The sequence below is a fragment of the Carcharodon carcharias genome, chromosome 11 (assembly GCF_017639515.1).
Source record: "Carcharodon carcharias isolate sCarCar2 chromosome 11, sCarCar2.pri, whole genome shotgun sequence".
NCBI lineage: Eukaryota > Metazoa > Chordata > Chondrichthyes > Lamniformes > Lamnidae > Carcharodon > Carcharodon carcharias.
In genome coordinates, this window is record NC_054477.1 from 62,628,956 (window position 1) to 62,650,239 (window position 21,284).

The 21,284-nt window shown below is 41.2% G+C and overlaps 1 protein-coding gene across 6 annotated transcripts in view; it reads left to right on the top strand.

Moving 5' to 3' along the window:
* Positions 1–21,284, top strand: part of cwf19l2 (CWF19 like cell cycle control factor 2) — a 266,997-nt gene that overhangs the window by 129,581 nt on the left and 116,132 nt on the right. For all 6 annotated transcript variants that reach the window (XR_005944421.1, XM_041198939.1, XM_041198940.1 and 3 more), the window contains 3 exons: positions 4,693–4,803; positions 10,186–10,302; positions 13,329–13,466. Coding sequence is in view for 5 of the 6 variants with exons in the window: in XM_041198939.1 (XP_041054873.1) it covers positions 4,693–4,803; positions 10,186–10,302; positions 13,329–13,466 (366 nt within the window). In the remaining variant the exon portion in view is untranslated. The remainder of the gene's footprint in view (positions 1–4,692; positions 4,804–10,185; positions 10,303–13,328; positions 13,467–21,284) is intronic.

Below are 21,284 nucleotides of genomic sequence, written 5' to 3' on the forward strand. Positions count from 1 at the left end.
GCCTAGCAGGAAAGACAGTGGAACAGCAATGGCAGGAGTTTCTGGGAGTAATTTGGGAGACACAGCAAAAATTCATCCCTAGAAGAAGAAGCATATTAAAGGGAAGACGAGGCAACCGTGGCTGACAAGGGAAGTCAGGGACAGCATAAAAGCTAGAGAGAAAGCATACAATGCGGCGACGAGCAGTGGGAAACCAGGGGATTGGGAAGCCTACAAAGACCAACAGAGGACAACTAAAAAAGAAATAAAGAGGGGGAAGATTAAATATGAGGGTAAACTAGCCGGTAATATAAAAGAAGATTGCAAGAGTTTTTTTAGATATATAAAGCGTAAGAGAAAAGCAAAAGTGGTCATTGGGCTGCTGGAAAATGGCGCTGGAGAAGTAGTAATGGGGAACAAAGAAATGGCAGAGGAACTGAATAGGTACTTTGCGTCAGTCTTCACAGCGGGAAGACACGAGTGACATCCCCAAAGTTCAAGAGAGTCGGGTGGCAGAGGTGAGTATGGTGGCCATTACCAAGGAGAAGGTGCTAGGAAAACTGAAAGGTCTGAAGGTGGATAAATCACCTGGACCAGATGGATTACACCCCTGGGTTCTGAAGGAGATAGCTGAAGAGATAGTGGAGGCGTTATTGGTGATCTTTCAGGAATCACTCGAGTCAGAGAGCGTCTCAGAGGACTGGAAATCACTAATGTGACCCCCCTGTTTAAGAAGGGAGTGAGGAAAAAGACGAGAAATTGCAGGCCGATTAGCCTGACCTCAGTCATTGGTAAGATTTTAGAGTCCATTATTAAGGATGAGATTTCAGAATACTTGGAAGTGCATGGTAAAATAGGGCAATGTCAGCATGGTTTCATCAAGGGGAGGTCATGCCTGACAAATCTGTTAGAATTCTTTGAGGAGGTAATGAGCAGGTTAGACAAAGGAGAGCCAATGGATGTTATCTACTTGGACTTCCAGAAGGCCTTTGACAAGGTGCTGCACAGGAGGCTGCTCAGTAAGATAAGAGCCCATGGTGTTAGAGGCAAGGTACTAGCATGGATAGAAGATTGGCTGTCTGGCAGGAGGCAGAGAGTGGGGATAAGGGGGTCCTTCTCAGGATGGCGGCCGGTGACTTGTGGAGTTCCGTAGGGGTCAGTGTTTGGACCACAACTTAATGATCTAGATGAAGGAACTGAGGGCATTCTGGCTAAGTTTGCAGATGATACAAAGATAGGTGGAGGGACAGGTAGTATTGAGGAGGTGGGGAGGCTGCCGAAGGATTGGGACAGATTAGGAGAATAGGCAAAGAAGTGGCAGATAGAATACAACGCGGGGAAGTGTGCGGTCATACACTTTGGTAGGAAGAATTGAGGCATAGACTATTTTCTAAATGGGGAGAGAATTCAGAAATCTGGAGTGCAAAGGGACTTGGGAGTCCTGGTTCAGGATTCTCTTAAGGTTAACTTGCAGGTTGAGTTGGTAGTTAGGAAGGCAAATGCAATGTTGGCATTTATTTCGAGAGGACTAGAATATAAAAGCAGGGATGTGGTGCTGAGGCTTTATAAGGCTCTGGTCAGACCACATTTAGAATATTGTGAGCAATTTTGGGCCCCGTACCCCAGGAAGGATGTGCTGGCCCTGGAGAGGGTCCAGAGGAGGTTCACGAGAACGTTCCCAGGAATGAAAGGCTTAACATATGAGGAACGTTTGAGGACTCTGGGTCTATACTCGATAGAATTTAGAAGGAAGAGGGGGGTTCTGATTGAAACTTACAGAATACTGGAAAGTAGAGACTAGGACCCGAGGGCACAGCCTCAGAGTAAAGGGAAGACCTTTTAGAACAGAAATGAGGAGAAACTTCTTTAGCCAGAGAGTGGTGAATCTAAGGAATTCATTGCTACAGAAGACTGTGGATGTCAAGTCATTGAGTGTATTTAAGGCCGAGATAGATAGGTTCTTGATTGGTAAGGTGATCAAAGGTTACGGGGAGAAGGCGGGAAAATGGGGTTGAGAAACTTATCAGCCTTGATTGAATGGTGGAGCAGACTTGATGGGGCGAATGGTCTAATTTCTGCTCCTACGTCTTATGTCTTATGGGTGTACCTACACCATATGGATTGCAGCGGTTCAAGAAGGCAGTTCGCCATCATTTCTCAAGGGCAATTAGGGATGGGCAATAAATAATAGCCTAGCCAGTGACACCGCCATCCCATGAATGAGTAAAAAAAAATGAAGCTGATGAGATTAAAGTGGCAGTGGCAACATGGTTATGAAATCGGCTATGAGACAGAAAGCATAGAGTGCTGGACATGGTGGCTTTTCAGGCTAGAGACAGGTATACAATGGTGTCCCCCAAGGCTGGTATTAGAATCACTGCTCCTTTTGATGTATGTTAATAGCCTAAACTTGGATATAGGAGATATGCCTGAAGCTTGCAGATGACATGAAATTTGGATATGTAGTGACCAGTTGAGGAGGTTGGAGATTTCAGGATGGCATAGAGAGACTAAATTTAATCTGTTATGTTTTTTCACCAATGTAGAGAATTGTAAAATGATGAATTTTGGGAGGAGGAATGAGCAGAGACAATACAATTGATGCAATTTAAAATAGTTTGCCGGAATAGAGAATGTTAACGGTTCAAATACACAAACCTTTGAACATTGCAGACAAATTGAAAAAGCAACTGAGATCCTTTATAGAGACATAAGAATACAAAAGCAAGGAACTTATGCTAACTCTATAAATTAAGGGTTAGGCGATAGAGGGCAGCATTGTGTAAAGTTCTGGTAGCTTTCGGAAAGATGTTAATGCCTTGAGATGGTGCAGAGGAGATTTGCCAAAATTATATCATGGATGAGGGAATTCAGTCATGTGGAGAGACTAAAAAAGCTAGGACACTCTCAGTGCAAAGAAGGTTGTTGACAGACATGATAGTAACGTTCAATAGGGAATGTAATAAATACTTGAAAAGGATAAACTTTCAGATCTATGGAGAAAGAGTGAAGAGTGGACCTAATTGGAAAGCTCTCCGAAAGAGCTGGTCCTTGAAGTATGCTGTATGTTTTGATGTGTTCACAATTAGTGAGAAATTTTGCTAGGGCTTTGATCTGATTCATTGGTTATGGATTGCTTTGCTCTGTCTGTTGCACACCGCTTCTCCTGTTTAGCATGCATGTTGTCCTAAATTGTAGCTTCAGCAGGTTGACACCTCATTTTTGGCTTGATGGTGATGGTAGAGTGAGGGACATGCTAAACCACAAGGTTACAAATTGCGGTGGAATACAATTCTGCTGCTGATGATCCACTGTGCCTCATGGGTTACCCAGTTTTGAGCTGCTAGATCTGTTCTGAATCTATCCCGTTTAGCACAGTGGTGTGCCACAAAATGATGCAGAGTATCCTCAGTGTGAAGATGAGACTTCATCTCCACAAGGACTTTGCTGTGGTCACCCTTGTTGGCACATCTGCGTCATGGTAGATTGGTGAGTAGGAGGTCAAGCAGATCTTTCCTTTTTGTTAGTTCTCTCACCCCATGACACAAACCTAATCTGGCACATATGTCTTTCAGGACTTGGCCAGCTTGGTCAGTAGTGGTACTGTGGAACCACTCTTGGTGATGGATGTTGAAATCCCTCACCCAGAGAACATTTTGTGCCCTTGGTACCCTCAGTGTTCCTATCAAACCGTGTTCAACATGGAGGAGTACAGATTAATCAGCTAAGGGAAGGCAATAGGTGGTAATCAGCAAGAAGTTTCATTGCCCATGTTTGACCATGAGACAGAGTCAATGCTGAGGATACCCAGGCCACTCCTTCCTGACTGTCAGGTGAGTCTGTTCTGTCGGTATTGACCTACATTGGTTCCATTTCCCCCATGTAGCAATTTCAAAATCCTCATATTGATCCTCAAATTTCTTCATGACTTTGCCCATTTCCTACCTTAGTAATGTACTTAACCTAATGCTCTTCCCCATGTCCTTTGTTCCTGTAACTCTTGGCCAGGCATGTAACATGTGTTCATTTATCAGTGCCAGACTCAGCCCTAATCTCTGGAACTCTTTTCAGGCTCATTTCCTCTCTCCACAGCTTTAAGTGCCATCACAAAACTATATATTTTTCTATGCTGTTAGTCATCATCCAAATTTCCCATTCACTCCTTCATGAATATTATTTTTCAATGTTTTTAACACTAAAGGCACTATAAAAATGCAAGTTGGTGGTTCTTGTTCTCAGCCTAGACTTTTAATATCAATGGTTATGTATCTATAGAGGATATCACATCTGTTCTTATCAAAAGCCCACATGTAAGCTCTTTCCAGCACTGGTCAGTGGATAGTGATCAGGATCAGGAAAAGTGGCTTTCCATGGCGTACAGGTGCTGAGGCCAGTTGTAGTGCTCCTACTGCCAGGCACCCAGCTCAGACCTTGGAATGAACCTACCTATATTGTATTCTGTTTATACCATATTGTAGGTGAATGATTAAAGTGATAAAAGGTAGATGTCCATTGTAATATGAGTGGAAAGTAAATACATAGTAAAATTGCAATATGGTGCCATCAGCATCAATGTAAATGTCATTATGACAATTTCCTCTGATGTCATCTTGGTGATCATTTTTTTTAAGTGTGTTATAGTCTATCTGAACATTTGGAACAGCTTATACATTGGATGTTTTAATCAATACACTTATAATTTTGGTGTTCAAGGAACTGGCATCTAAACTTAAGGCTCAATTGGAGGAAGCTCATAAATTGAAAAATCAAGGACAAAAGCATATTACAACAACTTCTACAGCACCAAAGAGGGCAGACAATGAGGTAAGACTGCACTGATGGCTAATTTACAAATGTCTAATATCCTCAGTGTAACTACCCATGTAGAAACTGATAAATAGCTGTAATATCATGTGATCATAAATCAATCTTTTGAAATGTTATGAGTAAAATATGTATTTTGAGATTCACTAATGTCAGAAGTATATCTGTTTTTCACAAAAAGACCTGTCCCACTGAATTGTACTGGACTTTGTTTATACTTTAGGCAAATGCTGAACATGATAAACATAGAATTCAGTTTTAATAGTTGATGGAACTAAATTGATTTGTAGCTTGTAAAATAATCGCTATGACAGTGTAATGCTTTTTCAAGGTTTTCTCTATTTCACCGTGAGAATATTTATGCTGTGTGTCATCTATCCTAACATATCAGCACACACAGCCCTTACTATCCAGATTTAATTTTTTGAAGCTTTCATCTATATTTTGAAATCCATTTTTGCTCCTTTTTTAATTAAAAATGAGATCTCTCTCAATCTATTAAAACAAGTCATAATAATACTTTGTCTTAATTCCCTAACTGCTCCAAGGAGTAGGTGCAGCATAAATTTATCAGAATGATACTTGGGCTAAAAGGGTTAAATTATGAGGCATGGTTGCATAAAGAAGGCTTGTGTTCCCTTACAGATATAAGATTACAAAGTGATCTAATTGAGGTGTTTAAAATGAATAAAGGAGATGATAGTTTTAGTAGAAACAATTTTCTCTGGTGGAAGAGTCCAAAACAAAGGGGCATAACCTTAAAATTAGAACCAGGCAGTTGATGTCAAGGTGCATTTCTTCACAAAGTTTAGCTGGTAACTACTTCTGAGCCGTCCTCATGGGTTCATCTTCATAAAAAGTGGAGGTTTCTTTATGCAGCTGGCACTTTTCAGTGCAAAACACGAGTACTTGGTAGTATGCTATTTACTACTGACTGTATTAATTTAATTTATTCACTATTTGTTTTGCAGTAGTTTGTATGAAATGATCTGAGTTGAGACTTGGAACCATTAATTTATCAGATTCAAAGATCAGATTTGCAGGATAAATGTTACTTTTATTCCAGCACAAAACAACTGACTTTGCTTATGACAGTAATTGAGCATGAGATGGAAAGTACTGGGGTAATCTGCCAAATGTCACTACTGCTGAACATATTTATGTCTGATTAGAAATTGGCATAAGTCATTTTTTGCTGTGGAAAAAGAAAGCTTCATAAGCATGTTTCTGCATTTCTATAATTATTTCACTTCAATCTAACACAAGCATTACATTTTATATATTTTACGGCAACTAAATAGAAAATCTTATTGACTCTTCAAAATTTTATCTAAATCATCTCAACTTTGATCTTGTTTGTAAATGATTTAGCTGCAACGAACTTACCAGTTTTTAATCAGTGTGAAAATTGTCTGCCTATCTTCAACAACATAATCACGTGTAAAATGTATCTTTGGTTATTTCGCAATGAGTTTCAAGTAAAGGTACAGCTATATATATATATATATATATATATATATATACATATATATATATATTATAGTATATACATGTTGCCAGTGATATGCACTCCTGGCATCATTTGCACTCGAACAAAATTATTAAAATGAACATAAGACTTCAGGCAACATCTGAGATTTACTTTTAGTGGGTCCTGAGAACAGCTGCTGGAGGCATGGAAAACATGGGCCTTTCCTGATAATTATGAGAATCCTTTGAGGAGGTAACAGTCAGGATGGATAAAGGAGAACCAGTAGATGTAATATATTTGGATTTCCAAAAGGCGTTCGATAAGGTACCATACATAAGGCTACTTAATAAGATAAGAGCCCATGATGTTGGGCGGTAGTATATTAGCATGGATAGAGGATTGGCTAACTAATAGAAGACAGAGAGTTGGGATAAGGAGGACATTCTCAGGATGGCAACCTGTAACTAGTGGAGTGCCACAGGGATCAGTGCTGGGGCCTCAATTATTTACAATACATGAATGACTTAGATGAGGGGAGTGAATGTACCATTACCAAGTTTGCGGATGACACAAAAATAGGCGGGAAGGCAAGTGGCGGGGATGACACAAGGAGTCTACAGAGGGATGTAGACAGATTAAGTGAGCAAAAACTTGGCAGATGGAGTATAAAGTACTCTGGGTTGTAGATTATCAGGCCCTGGGGATTTATCAGCCTTCAATCCCATCAATTTCTCCAACACCATTTCCTTACTAATAGTGATTTATTTCAGTTCCTCCCTCTCGCTAAACCCTGTGTTCCCCAACATTTCTGGTATGTTATTTGTGTCCTCCTTTGTGAAGACAGAACCAAAGTATGTGTTTAATTGGTCAGCCATTTCTTTGTTCCCCATTATAAAATCCCCTGTTTCTGATTGTAAGGGACTACATTTGTCTTCACCAATCTTTTTCTCTTCACATACCTATGGAAACTTTTACAGTCAGTTTTTATGTTCCCCGCAAGCTTCCTCTCGTACTCTATTTTTCCCTTCCTAATCAATCCCTTGGTCCTCCTTTGCTGAATTCTAAAGTGCTCCCAATCCTCAGGTCTGTTTGTTTTTTTTTCTCTGGCCAGTTTGTATGCCTCTTCCTTGGATCTAATACTATCTCTAATTTCTCTTGTAAGCCATGGTTTGGCCACCTTTCCTATTTCACTTTTGCGCCAGACAGGAATAAACAATTGTTGCAGTTCACCCATGTGCTCTTTGAATGTTTGCCATTGCCTATCCACCGTCATCCCTTTAAGTAACATTTCCCAATCCATCATAGCCAATTTGCGCCTCATACCATCATAGTTTCCTTTATTAAGATTCAGGACCCTAGCCTCAGAATCAACTACATCACTCTCCCATCTTGATGAAGAATTCTATCATATTATAGTCGCTCATCCCCAATGGGCTTCGCACAATTAGATTGCCAATTATTCCTTTCTCGTTACACAATACCCAGTCTAGGATGGCCTGTTCTCTGGTTGGTTCCTCAACATATTGGTCCAGAAAACCATCCCGTATACACTCCAAGAATTCCTCCTCTACGGTATTGTTATTAATTTGATTTGCCCAATGTGTATGCAGATTAAAGTCACCCTTAATTACAGAGGTTCCTTTATTGCATGTGTCTCTAATTTCCTGTTTAATGCCATTCCCAACATCACCACTACAGTTTGGGGGTCTATATACAACCCCCACAAATGTTTTTTGTCCCTTAGCGTTTCTCAGCTCTACCCATACAGATTCCACATTGTTGGAGCTAATATCTTTTCTCACTATTGCATTAATTTCCTCTTTAACCAGCAATGCAACTCCACTGCCTTTTCCTTTTGGTCTGTCCTTCCTAAATACTGAATACCCCTGGATGTTCAGTTCTCATCCCTGGTCACCCTGCAGCCATGTCTCCGTAATCCCGACTATATCATACCTGTTTACATCTATTTGCAGGGTTAATTCATCCACTTTATTGCAAATGCTCCTCGTGTTAAGGCACAAAGCCTTAAGGCTTGTCTTTTTAACATTACTTGTCCCGTTCCCACTATTTTTCACTGAGGCCCTGTTTGATTCCTGCCCTTGATTTCTTTGCCTATCACTTTTCTTATTCCCCTTTCTGTCTTTTGTTCTTGTCCTTGATTCCCCCTCCTCTGACTCCTTGCATAGGTTCCCATCCCCCTGCCATTTTAGTTTAAACCCTCCCCAACCACCGTAACAAATACTCCCCCTAGGACATCAGTCCCGGTCCTGCCCAGGTGTAACCCACCCAGTTTGTACTGGTCCCACCTTCCCAATGTCCCAGGAATCTGAAACCCTCCCCCTCACACCATCTCTTCAGCCACCATATTCATCCAATACATCCTGTTATTTCTACTCTGACTATCACGTGGCACTGATGGTAATCCTGAGATCACTACCTTTGAGGTCCTACTTTTCAACTTACTTCCTAACTCCCAAATTCTGCTTTTAGGACCTCATCCCTTATTTTTACCTATGTCATTTGTACCAATGTGTACCACGACGACTGGCTGTTCACCCTCCCCTTCAAAATGCCTTGTAGCCGCTCTGAGACATCCTTGAGCCTAGCACCAGGGAGGCAACATACCATTCCTGGAGTCTAGTTTGCGGCCGCAGAAACACCTATCTATTCCCTTAATTGAATCCCCTATAACTATTGCTTTCCCACACTTTTTACTCCTCCCGTGTGCAGCAGAGCCAACCGTGGTGCAACCAATTTGGCTGTTGCTGCTTTCCTCTGAGAGGCCATTCCCCTCAACAGTATCTGAAGCGGTATATATGTTTTGCAGGGGCATAGCCACAGGAGATTCCTGCACTGCCTGCCTAGTCCTTTTGCTCTGCCCGATGGTCACCCATTTCCTTCCTCCCTGTGGACTCTTAGCCTGTGGTATAACCACCTCTCTATACGTGCTATCAATGATAACCATGTCCCCAGCCACCACTCTAATTCCGAAAAATGGGCTTCCAGGAGCTGCAGCTGGAGACACTTCCCGTACACATTGCAGGTCCCGGGCACTAGAAACGTCCCTGGCTTCCCACATTGAGCAGGAGGAGCCCACCACGTCTTTGAACTCTCCTGCCATGACTTACCCCATTAAATTAAATTAAACCTTTTGGAAGATACTTAATATCAAATAATATCAATTACTCTAGGGCCCTTCTTCCCTGCTCCTCGTTGTTACTGAATATAGCCTTTACAAATGATGAACCACAAAATAAGACCTTAAAAGCTATAAGCGATAAAAGTAGTAAATACTTACCCGACCATACTCACGGTACTCAAAGGATCACCTCGTTCCCTCCTCACTGAACTCCTTCAGTCACCAAACTCCAACTTAAGCACTCTACTGCAGCCCAAAGCAGTACTCCAGTGCAGACAAAGTCAGCACTGTAAGATGGCCTGTTTTTGTAACCATTGAACTGGCAGCACATAGATACAGCTGAAAGGATATATCTTGTCATGGACATCACAGTAGAAATGGATTTCTGCATGTTTTCTGCCACCAATGCCTGTGTAAATCAAGCACAGGCTGTCCCACTGTTAAATTGATAGGCTTTATGATCGAAAAATGGACACATTGCGTACCAATTTCTATCTCCTCAAATCTTTGTTTAGTACTGATTTACCAAAATACAGGTACTTACATAAAAGTATTTTTAAACTATCCAAATTTCATTTGGCAACTTTGTACCTGACTTACACTACGTATTTGTACTGATCCTGTGCTGAAACTGCTTTGCTTGGGCACAGAAGCAGTTGTAGTGCATCTGCATGTTACATTGCCTCATAACTTTCAAAATTAAAATGGGATACGTTTTGCAATAAATGTATATATTTATCTAAGAGGTTATGTCTTTCTTTAACTGATCTAGGCAGATGAAAATCAGGAGGTGATTCTAGTTCGCACTGATCAATCAGGGAGAGTTTGGCCTGTAGGTGCTTCAGCAGAATCCGTAACACACAAAGGAGGAAAAAAGAAAAGACGAATGGTAAATTTAACATGAATTTGAATTTGATTAATAGTCATAACTTGAAGTTAAAACAGGTAACTGCTTCCAAGAACTTAACTTGGCTCCTAGCAGAAGTGTCAAGATTATACTTCAAATTAATTTCAACACTGTGTGTTTTTATTTTTTTAAATCCAAACACAGTTCAGTGAAGGAATTTTAAAAATTAAGGTTAAACCTTGTTGCTATTTGTTTAATGCAAAATACTAGGCAAAACCTTCTGGTCTCTAGATTGTTGGAGACCAGACGACCGACTGAGATGTGAGTTGAGACCCTGTGGAAGTCCTGATGTGTGGACCTTCGTGGGAATTGCCTGGGAAGTTTCAGCTTCCAATGGGCAATTTCCCTGCTTCCCGGGACCCTCCGCGAATGTCTCAGACACTGAGTTAGATTTGGAGATTTAGGACAGTTCCGAAGTACTTACCTGAATAGTTACCCAGCAAATGTTGGATGGATGGAAACCTAGTCTAACTCCTGGGTAACTCCAGAGCTGACCCCCCGAACACCCCCCAATCCCTCTGACTACCTCCCCTGACAGCCCAACTACCCCTCTTGATGACATCCCCTAACTATCACCCTATAACCCCCATCCCACCCTGGACCCCCAGACTATCCTACCGACCATCCAACTACCCTCCTGACCTGACTCCACTACTCTCCCGACCCGACCCTACAACCCACCTGACCGGACCCAACTAATCCCTGACCTAATTACCCACTTCTGCAGCTAACCCCTGACCACCTATCCTATTCGCTCACCTATTCACCTCCTCCCAGCGCACTTATCCACCCTACCCATACCCACCTGACATCACCCATCTACTCCCGAGCACCCCCTATCCACCTGTCCCCCTCACGCACTTACCTACTTACCTGGCTACCAACCTCACTCATCTACCCCTACCCACCTGTCCCTAGCCACTTACCCACCTCACCCCCCCCCCCACCCACTTACCTACCTATCCCCTCACCCACTTAGTCCCTCACCCACAACCTTGTCATCCATATACTCCCCCACCCACTTACCTCGCCCTCACCCACCAATCCCCTCCTACCCACCTTACCCCCTAACACCTACACCCCTACCCCCTGAGCTCCCCACTCCATGCTCACCTCATCCACTTACACCCCTACCCACCTACTCCCCTCACCCACCTACCTACTTACCAGCCGCACTCCCTACCCCCCAACATCAACCCCTTACATCCCTTTCCCCTACCTCTTACTGCAACCACCGCCCCCCCCCATTTCCTGCCCACCTCACCTACCACCCATTTACCCACTTCACCCCCAATTCTGTGACAGCTGGGTTTGAAATAATGCTTAGAATTCTCTTGTTGGTGACAAATTATAAATGACAAGTAGAATGGAGCTTTGTCAACTGCAACTTTTTTGCTCTCTAGCATGGAGTTGTAAATGCCAAATGGAATGATCATCATGAAATACCCTTTGATTTCAACTAGAATTTACAACATACTATTTAATCTGTTGTGGTTTTCACTTAAGTGAAAAACAAGTGTAGTCTTATAGCACAACTTGGAACTATTTGGGAAGCAGAGCTAGTTGCAACGTAGGTGTCTTTCTGAAGGTTAGGCTGAGCAGGTGAGAGATGTAAAACTGAGCAACTGCAGCAGCACTGCTATCAGGTGGGTGTATTTGCAGCGTAGCAAGTTTACGTTGGCAGTTGTTATTATAAATGTGAACGTAGGCCTTTGTATTGAATGAATTTGATGTCAGAAAGTATGATTTTGTAAACAAGAAACGAATGCAGATTTAAAGTTTTTATTATATTAAACATTTATAGCTTTTTCTTAAAAGTTTAGCATGACTTGATTGGCACCCCATCCACCACCTTAAACATTCACTCTCTCCATCACCAATGTAGAGTGGCAGCAGTATGTACCATATACAAGATGTACAGCAGCAAGGCTCCATCGACAGCATCTTCCAAACCCGCGGCCTCTACCACCTGGGAGGACAGGGGCAGCAGATGCATGGGACCACCAGCACTTGCAGGTTTCCCTCCAAGCCGCACACCATCCTTTTTTGGAACTAAATTGCCATTCCTTCACTGTCACTGGGTCAAAATCCTGGAACCTCTTCCTAACAGCACTGTAGGTGTACCTACACCACATGGACTGCAGTGGTTTGAGAAGACAACTCACCATTTCCACCTCAAGCGCAGTTAGGGATAGGCATCAAGTGCAAGCCTAGCCACTAACAGCCACATCCTGAAGAAGAAGAATAAAAATATGAGAGATCCATGTACAGTATAAGTATAAGAGATAAATAATAGTGAAAGAGAAAATTGCTGAAACAGAACAAAAAATGCAAGGACAGGCACAAGAATCTGTCATGCACAAGAAGAGAAAAAGAACAGGTCTGGGGGCCCTGACCTCTGTTTAAAGGCATCTGACCCAAAAGTAAACTTGCCTGTTTCTCATTCTGTGAATAGAATGAAAGGTGCAGCTGAGGTCTGAAGTTTATAAAACCAATCATATTTCAGCAGATCACTCAAGATCTGAGCAATGAACAGATAAGTTAAAAGTTTCAGCTGTAAACCCTTTTTGACAATTATTTTGGCTTTTTGTTTATGTTCAGTTAATGTTAAAGTAGGTTTCAGCTTAAAATACATTCAAGCAAAATATTCTAATCTTTTCTTTTACTCCAACTAAACAGTTAAGGTTCTTTGTAGATAAATGCTATAGTGTGTCTGCTACAGATTGCATGAAGATTTGTGTATTGAGTGAAAGGAGAAGATTACCATTGCAGTAGGGAAAGTTACTGGAAGTCTTGATGCTGTAACCAGTTTGTTTATAAAAAGGATATTATACAATAAAGTTACTTTTTTTTCTCAATAAGCCATGATTCATTCTTCACCGATCTCCTGCATAAAGCTTTAAGCATTATAATACCATAAAACTATTTCTACGGTTGACTGGCTTTTAGAAATTTTATATTTTTGTAATGCTTTGCACAACCATCATATAACAGTGTCCTTGTTTCAGATTGAAACTCACCATGAGGGAGAACGGATTAGATACTTCCAGGATGACGATAATTTAAGTCTGCAAGACTTGGTCAGACAAGAAAAGATGACTTCTGCAGAGGATCAGAATGAAAAATTCTCAAGACTGGCTTCTAAAGTAAGGATCTGTTTTGGTCATATTATATTACAAGAATATCCATCAATTTCAGTTGCTAATGGAGTTTTGCCCTTGGTGCATTACTCAGTTTCCTATTCTGTTTACTTTCAAAGAGCTATTTGCTTGCAAAGAGGGGTTATTCCAGCCCTTACTAATGGGGTGCAAGTGCAGTCAGATAACTGCTTGGATTGCTGTTGCCGTTGAGTTTCATGCCTCAATTCATGGACTTGATGGGTTGAATAGCTGCCTCCTGTGCCGTAAATAAATAAGACCATAAGACAGAAGAGCAGAAGTTAGGGCATTCGGCCCATCGAGTCTGCTCCACCATTCAATCAAGGCTGATAAGTTTCTCAACCCCATTCTCCCGCCTTCTCCCTGTAACCTTTGATCACCTTACCAGGCAAGAACCTATCTATCTCCGTCTTAAATATACTCAATGACCTGGCCTCCACAGCCTTCCGTGGCAATGAATTCCATAGATTCACCACTCTCTGGCTAAAGAAGTTTCTCCTCATTTCTGTTCTAAAAGGTCTTTCCTCTACTCTAAGACTGTGTCCTCGAGTCTTAGTCTCTCCTACTAATGGAAACATCTTCCCCACGTCCACTCTATCCAGGCCTTTCAGTATTCTGTAAGTTTAAATCAGATCCCCCCTCATCCTTCTAAACTCCATCGAGTATAGACCCAGAGTCCTCAAACGTTCCTCATATGTTAAGCCTTTCATTCCTGGGATCGTTCTCATGTACCTCCTCTGGACCATCTCCAGGGCCAGCACATCCTTCCTGAGGTACGGGGCCCAAAATTGCTCACAATATTCTAAATGTGGTCTGACCAGAGCCTTATAAAGCCTCAGCAGCACATCCCTGCTTTTATATTCTAGTCCTTTCGAAATAAATGCCAACATTGCATTTGCCTTCCTAACTACCGACTCAACCTGCAAGTTAACCTTAAGAGAATCGTGGACTAGGACTCCCAAGTCCCTTTGCACTCCAGATTTCTGAATTCTCTCCCCATTTAGAAAATAGTCTGTGCCTCTATTCTTTCTACCAAAGTTCATGACCTCACACTTCCCCACGTTGTATTCCATCTGCCACTTCTTTGCCCATTCTCCTAACCTGTCCAAATCCTTCTGCAGCCTCCCCGCCTCCTCAATACTACCTGTCCCTCCACCTATCTTTGTATCATCTGCAAACTTAGCCAGAACGCCCTCAGTTCCTTCATCTAGATCATTAATTTATAAAGTGAAAAGTTGTGGTATGAACACTGACCCCTGCAGAACTCCGCTAGTCACCGGCCGCCATCCTGAGAAGGACCCCCTTATCCCCACTCTCTGCCTCCTGCCAGACAGCCAATCTTCTATCCATGCTAGTACCTTGCCTCTAACACCATGGACTCTTATCTTACTGAGCAGCCTCCTGTGCAGCATCTTGTCAAAGGCCTTCTGGAAGTCTAAGTAGATAACACCCATTGGCTCTCGTTTGTCTAACCTACCCGTCACCTCCTCAAAGAATTCTAACAGATTTGTCAGGCATGACCTCCCCTTGATAAAACCATGCTGACTTTGCCCTATTTTACCATGCACATCCAAGTATTCTGAAATCTCATCCTTAATAACGGACTCTAAAATCTTACCAACGACCGAGGTCAGGCTGTAATTTCCTGCCTTTTGCCTCACTTCCTTCTTAAACAGGGGGGGTTACATTAGCAGTTTTCCAGTCCTCTGGGACCCTCCCTGACTCGAGTGATTCCTGAAAGATCACCACTAATGCCTCCACTATCTCTTCAGCTATCTCCTTCAGAACTCTGGGTTGTAATCCATCTGGTCCAGGTGATTTATCCACCTTCAGACCTTTCAGTTTTCCTAGCCCCTTCTCCTTGGTAATGGCCACCATACTCACCTCTGCCCCCCCCGTCTCTCTTGAACTTTGGGGATGTTAGTTGTGTCTTCCACTGTGAAGACTGACGCAAAGTACCTATTCAGTTCCTCCGCCATTTCTTTGTTCCCCACTACTACTTTTCCAGCGTCATTTTCCAGTGGCCCAATATCCACTTTTGCCTCTCTCTTACCCTTTATATATCTAAAAAATCTCTTGCGATCTTCTTTTATATTACTGGCTGGTTTACCCTCATATTTAATCTTCTCCCTCATTTCCTTCTTAGTTGTCCTCTGTTGGTCTTTGTAGGCTTCCCAATCCCCTGGTTTCCCACTGCTCTTCGCCACATTATATGCTTTGTCTTTAGCTTTTATGTTGTCCCTGACTTCCCTTGTCAGCTATGGTCGCCTCATCCTCCCTTTAGTATGCTGCTTCTTCCTAGGGATGAATTTTTGCTGTGTCTCCCAAATTACTCCCAGAAACTCCTGCCAAAACAAAAGCACTCATCAGGCAATTTCAGATGAGAACATTGAAGAGAAGGGGGAAGTATGTGAAGATGGGGCACCTACTTTCAGACCAGCACATACAATGCTGCTCAGGTTCCCTCACAGCTAAAAGGTTCAATTAATTATTGTGACTGAAACAAATACGACTACCGTCGCTAGTTCCCCCACCCTCAACACTAAACAGTCCTTCAAACAAGCAAACATCCATTGCATATTTGCTCAATGGATCCCATTCAAGTATTGATAAATGAAACAAACAAAAAAAGTAACTAGGCACTCAGGACACAATGGGGCAAGTTGTGGAAGTGCATGTTTTTTTTTAAAAAAGGGAAGCACAGCATTTTGTCAAACGCCCATGTAAATACCCTTCATAAATTGTAATTGCTTTAACTTAACACTTCCTACCACTTCTACATGATGCATCTCATGGAGATTCAGCGGAGGTAATGGCAGGCTGCTCAGATCCTTACCCTGACTGCTGAGATACTTTTGGCTTTCACCCTCTGGATTTTGGAACCCCTGAGGAGAGCAACTCGTGAGAAGTGGAAGCACTTAGAGTGTCTGCTCTTTCATGGCCCCTTTCACTACCATCCCTCCCCTGGGCCAGTATCACTCCTACCATTCTGCTGCAGACTAGCTTGGTGGAAATTGGTGACAGGTTTTAAGCTAAGAGAGGATTGACCACGTATGTGGTGAGGACTGCCCTCGCATATGGAAAGAATTGATCCCCCCCCGTCCCCCCCCCCCCGGACCCGCCCAGCAACATGGACTCTCTACAGCTGTCCCAGCCACAAGTGTCTGATCTGCTGAGTAATCAGCCTCATGCATCTCCGGCAGTGTTTGCTGTGCAGGTGAAGGACTCAGTCTTCTTATTCAGATGTTGATGAAATAAAGTCAGCATATGTGTGTCAGAGTTATTTGTAATTCTGTCACCAGCTATCTTCGAGGTTCCAGCCCCTCCACCTCTGATAGAGAGAGTTGCAGATATACTACTTAAATGCATGGCATTCTCCTCTGCACCTCTGAGCTGCAATATTTGTGGCAGCCCACTTCTGGTCCTCTCTCTCTTCCTTGCGTTTGCATTCTTCTTCTACAAGTGGTGAAACATTAGACCTGCGAATGAAAGAAGGTAACCCTATTCTCCCGATGAAACCAGTGCACTTGGTAAGGGTGAATATGAGACAGATGTGCCACATTACGTGTGAAGTGAGATGAGTAGAAGTGATGGATGGATACATGGAGAGATGAAGAAGCATAAAGAAAGTTGCTACTGCAACTTAAGTGGATGTGAATGGTGATGCAGTGAAGCACACATGGCAAGGCAGGCAAAAGGATGGAGCTGACACCAAAGGATATAGGTGAATTAGCAACTGTACTCACTTTCCTGGCCAAGTTAGTTAACCACTTCTTGCATTGCATCCAAGACCAAGGCATAATGCTCCTGTTGTTCATATCCTCAGCCACCTCCAGCACGCCTTCTTGCTGACAGCTGCAGATTTCCTGCTTCTACTGATGGTAAAATGTATGTCTCTTCTATTCCTGATTACATCCAGCAGTAATTCCAGAGAACCATCATTAAACCCGGGTGCTGCCTTTGCTTTATTTTGCTTTGTTCATGGGATGTGGGCGTCCTTGGAAAGACCAGCATTGTTGCCCATCCCTAAATGGCTTTGAGAGAAGTTAAGAGTTAACCACATTGCTGTGGGTGTACAGTTACATATAAGCCACACCAGGTAAAGATGGCAGATTTCCTTTCCTAAATCACATCAGTGAACCAGATGGATTTTCACAACAATTGATGATACATGATCATTGTTATTGAGACTAGCTTTCAATGCCAGATTTTTATAAGATTAATTGAATTTATTAATTACTTGAATTTAAATTCCATAAACTGGAGTGGTGGGATTTGAACCTGCCTCCGCAGAGCATTAGCCTGAGCCTCTGGATTACAAGTCAAGTGATATTGCCACTACACCATCATCTTCCCTGTCTTTGTACATCCATCCTAAATAATTCTAAGCCCTTTAGATGTTGATATTCAGACCATATACTGCAGTTGTGCATCTTGCCTGCTACGCAACTTGGAGATACGACACCTGGAAGCTAATCAATCTGACTCACTGATTTTACTTCCAGGCTTTGTGCACACATTCCCCCATTCCTTCGAACTTGGAACCTGCCTTTGCATTGATAATGGGAACATATTCTTCCAATTTTTGTTAACAATGGGCGTAGTGGCATTTGGTTTGGATTGTAATCTCCCTTATTCCATAGTTGGTAAAACAGAGAGAACAATGAGGTTGTTTAGAGTTGCTTGATGCAACTGTTAGAAGCACTATTTGTTTTTATAACAACACACAAAGAACACACCAGTGCTAGTCAACTTTAGTGGTGTATCTAGCTCAGTTTAAAAGCATAATCACTATCTACCTTGCCCAAATACCTAGGACAGCATTTCCTTTTTTTTTACACCTGACTGTTACCCAATTCTTTTGTGCCTGTGTTCTGATTTTTAGAAGTTTCTCTCTCAGCCCCTCACAGGGTCAAAAACATCAAGGTATGAAGTGCCTTGCTGAATAATCACATATACCTAATGAATTGTCCATTGTTTGGATCTCTGATTATCTTGTATTGTAAGTTTAATTATTACTCATCTGCCCACTAAACACTGAATTATGTTAATTTACTACATGGAGTTCGATTTGGAAGCTTAACCCTTTTATTTCTTGTCCAAGTTCAATTCATGAAACATTAGGCAGAGGACCCAGAACCATGATAATGGGGAAAGAAGTATTCTGCATTTTGTTTATTCACTCAATATCAAAAACTTCAAGATTGGGTAAAGTGCTTTTTTTTCTTGCTCAGCAATGATCACTTATCCCAACCTCAGAAAACCATTCCATGACCCAGTGTAAATTTTCTTATCTAATGCCAAGCATCCTTATTGCTTCTTTGCTTGAAATTTTTTTCTGAAGATGTCTTTGAATTTGAGGTGTGGTAGGAACCTGGGTAGGACTGAACTGCCTACACTCATTTCACTTTGTATGCTGAAAGTCAACAGAGGAAATTTGTTCTCTTCAATCTGGGTTAATTTCTCTTTCCTACATATTGACTTATAGATGTGTTATGACTTGACAGATGATGTGTGCCAGTTGAACCAAATCCACTAGGGAAACTTGGTTGCATTATAACAGTGGTTTTGCAATTTCTATTTATTATGAAACGTGTACACTGAATTCAGAAATAATATGCCCACCAAAATACTTAGAGATTTTAAAAATTAAATTAAAATATTTATTAACAAAATAAAAGATTTCGAGCACATATATAAGACTACAATTACTTACCACTATAACTCCTAAAATCCCTAATTAACCTGACCCCCAGTTATAGCCCTTTAAGGCAACAGTCAAAAATAGATTTTAGATTTAAAACAGAACCAGCAATACCCACTTGACAGTGGAATTCCAAATGGCTTTTCCCTGACTTCAGTTTCGTTATATAGCACACATGGCTGGAGGCTTCATTAAGGTTATTTCATATACTCCTGTTAGATCTTATATGGCCTTCTTCCATGTAGCCTTTCATGCTCCTTTATATATGTTTCTCTCTTTTTAATATGTGAATTCTATTGTTCCATATGTCTTTGAAACTTTATCTTCCTCAAAACATAAAAACTTTCTTGTTGCCAGTGCTGTCAATACACTCCTTAGCCTTGCTTATCTGGCTAGTTGTAAACAGACTAAGACCCCTTTGAAATCCAAGTAATCCCTTCATTTATCTAAAAGTTCAAATCCCCTTTACGCATTACATGCTAAACCAGCATCCATGTTTACTCATTAGCATGTCAAGTACCTAGCTTCTTTTGATGATTTAAAGCTTGCCGTCTACTTGCCTCCAAATGTAATTAAATTACACAGCCACACCCAATTATACGTACCCCCTTAAACCTACTTCACAGTAAACCAGAAAAAAAATCATGAAATTGTTATACTTTAGGCAAGATGTCATTAGATTTTAACTAAATTTATAATAGACTTCCTGTCATTGGGTACTGGATTCAATAACTGAATCAATATTATTGGCTAAAATCTATTTAATGTATGACTGCTAAACTAAAATGCTCAAAGATTTAGAACCAACAATGAATATGTTATGTGTTAAAAGATTCATGCCAGATTTTGGCTGATGCAGAACCTTTAAAGATTGGGTGATTGTGAAATTATGTGTCTACCTTCAGCTCATGACAGTGGCTCTTTTGTGCAAATTTAAACATCTTGGTTTACCCTCACTGCTTCTAAAATCCAATCTACTACTTATTTATTTTTCTCTCCTCGCTCAGTGTGATTCCTTTATTTCCAATGTGCAGGTAAGTGGTTATGTAAGTAACTGATGTTGTATTCAAACTCCAGTCTCTATTTAAAGTTGACATATGTTTGCACCTGGGAGCTTTCTCAATGTGAAGCAGGTTATTAGAGAGAGCGGAGAGGCAGAAAGCTAGTAACGTGAAATACACACCATTTGTGTGAAGAGACAGCTTTACAACCAATGATGTACATACTGCTTCTCATCCTTGTTCCTGAATCAATACTGAATTGTGTTTATATGTACTTGTGTACACTGCCTATATCTTCTATGCAGAGAGGCGATGGAGTCAAAACAGGTAGAAGGGGACATATATACAAACAAAACAAAGTTAAAAAACTATAACAACGAGTAAACTAGGCAGCAGTTGCAATTCTTGCATTGAATCCAATTAAATAAATTGTACTTATTATGTACGTTTTGCATAGTCTACCTACAATCATGCTCTAACATTTTATGTTCTATGAAATGGCAGTGCTGTGCAATAACTAGAACTTTGTGGTTGCTCTTTTTCTTGTTGCAAGAGCTGATCAGTATGCAGACCACTGAATACGTATTTGACAGATTTCTTAAAAGGATGTTAAGAGCTCAGAAACAGCATTTATCTTCATCACTCCTAGTTTTCTTCTTTATTGTTTGAACATAAATCTCATTATAGCACCCAACTGGGTAGTGTACTGATGGATTTGTTCAGTAGTTTATTGTGATGGAGATTGATTTCCCAAATTTCTGTTTTATATATTGATTTGCATTGTTGATAGATAATGTCAAATGTATTTTCTCATAGGAAACATTTTTTACTATTATGTCTAAAGACAGATGCATTCTCTTTTTATAACAGTCTTTAGAATGAGTTTTGTAAGGGTTTGTATGCCATAAAGTAAGAATGTAATAAGAAATAAAGCCCTCCACTTGACTGAGGAACAACTTCAATATAGGCATACTATGGACCTATTATGTCTGATTTGTTTTGCTTGTCTAGAAATAATTATTTTTTATCATTAAAGATGCACAGTTTTTGCAGAAGTTACCAATAAACCTATGTAACCTCTATTCTTACCCTAGCAGCAGC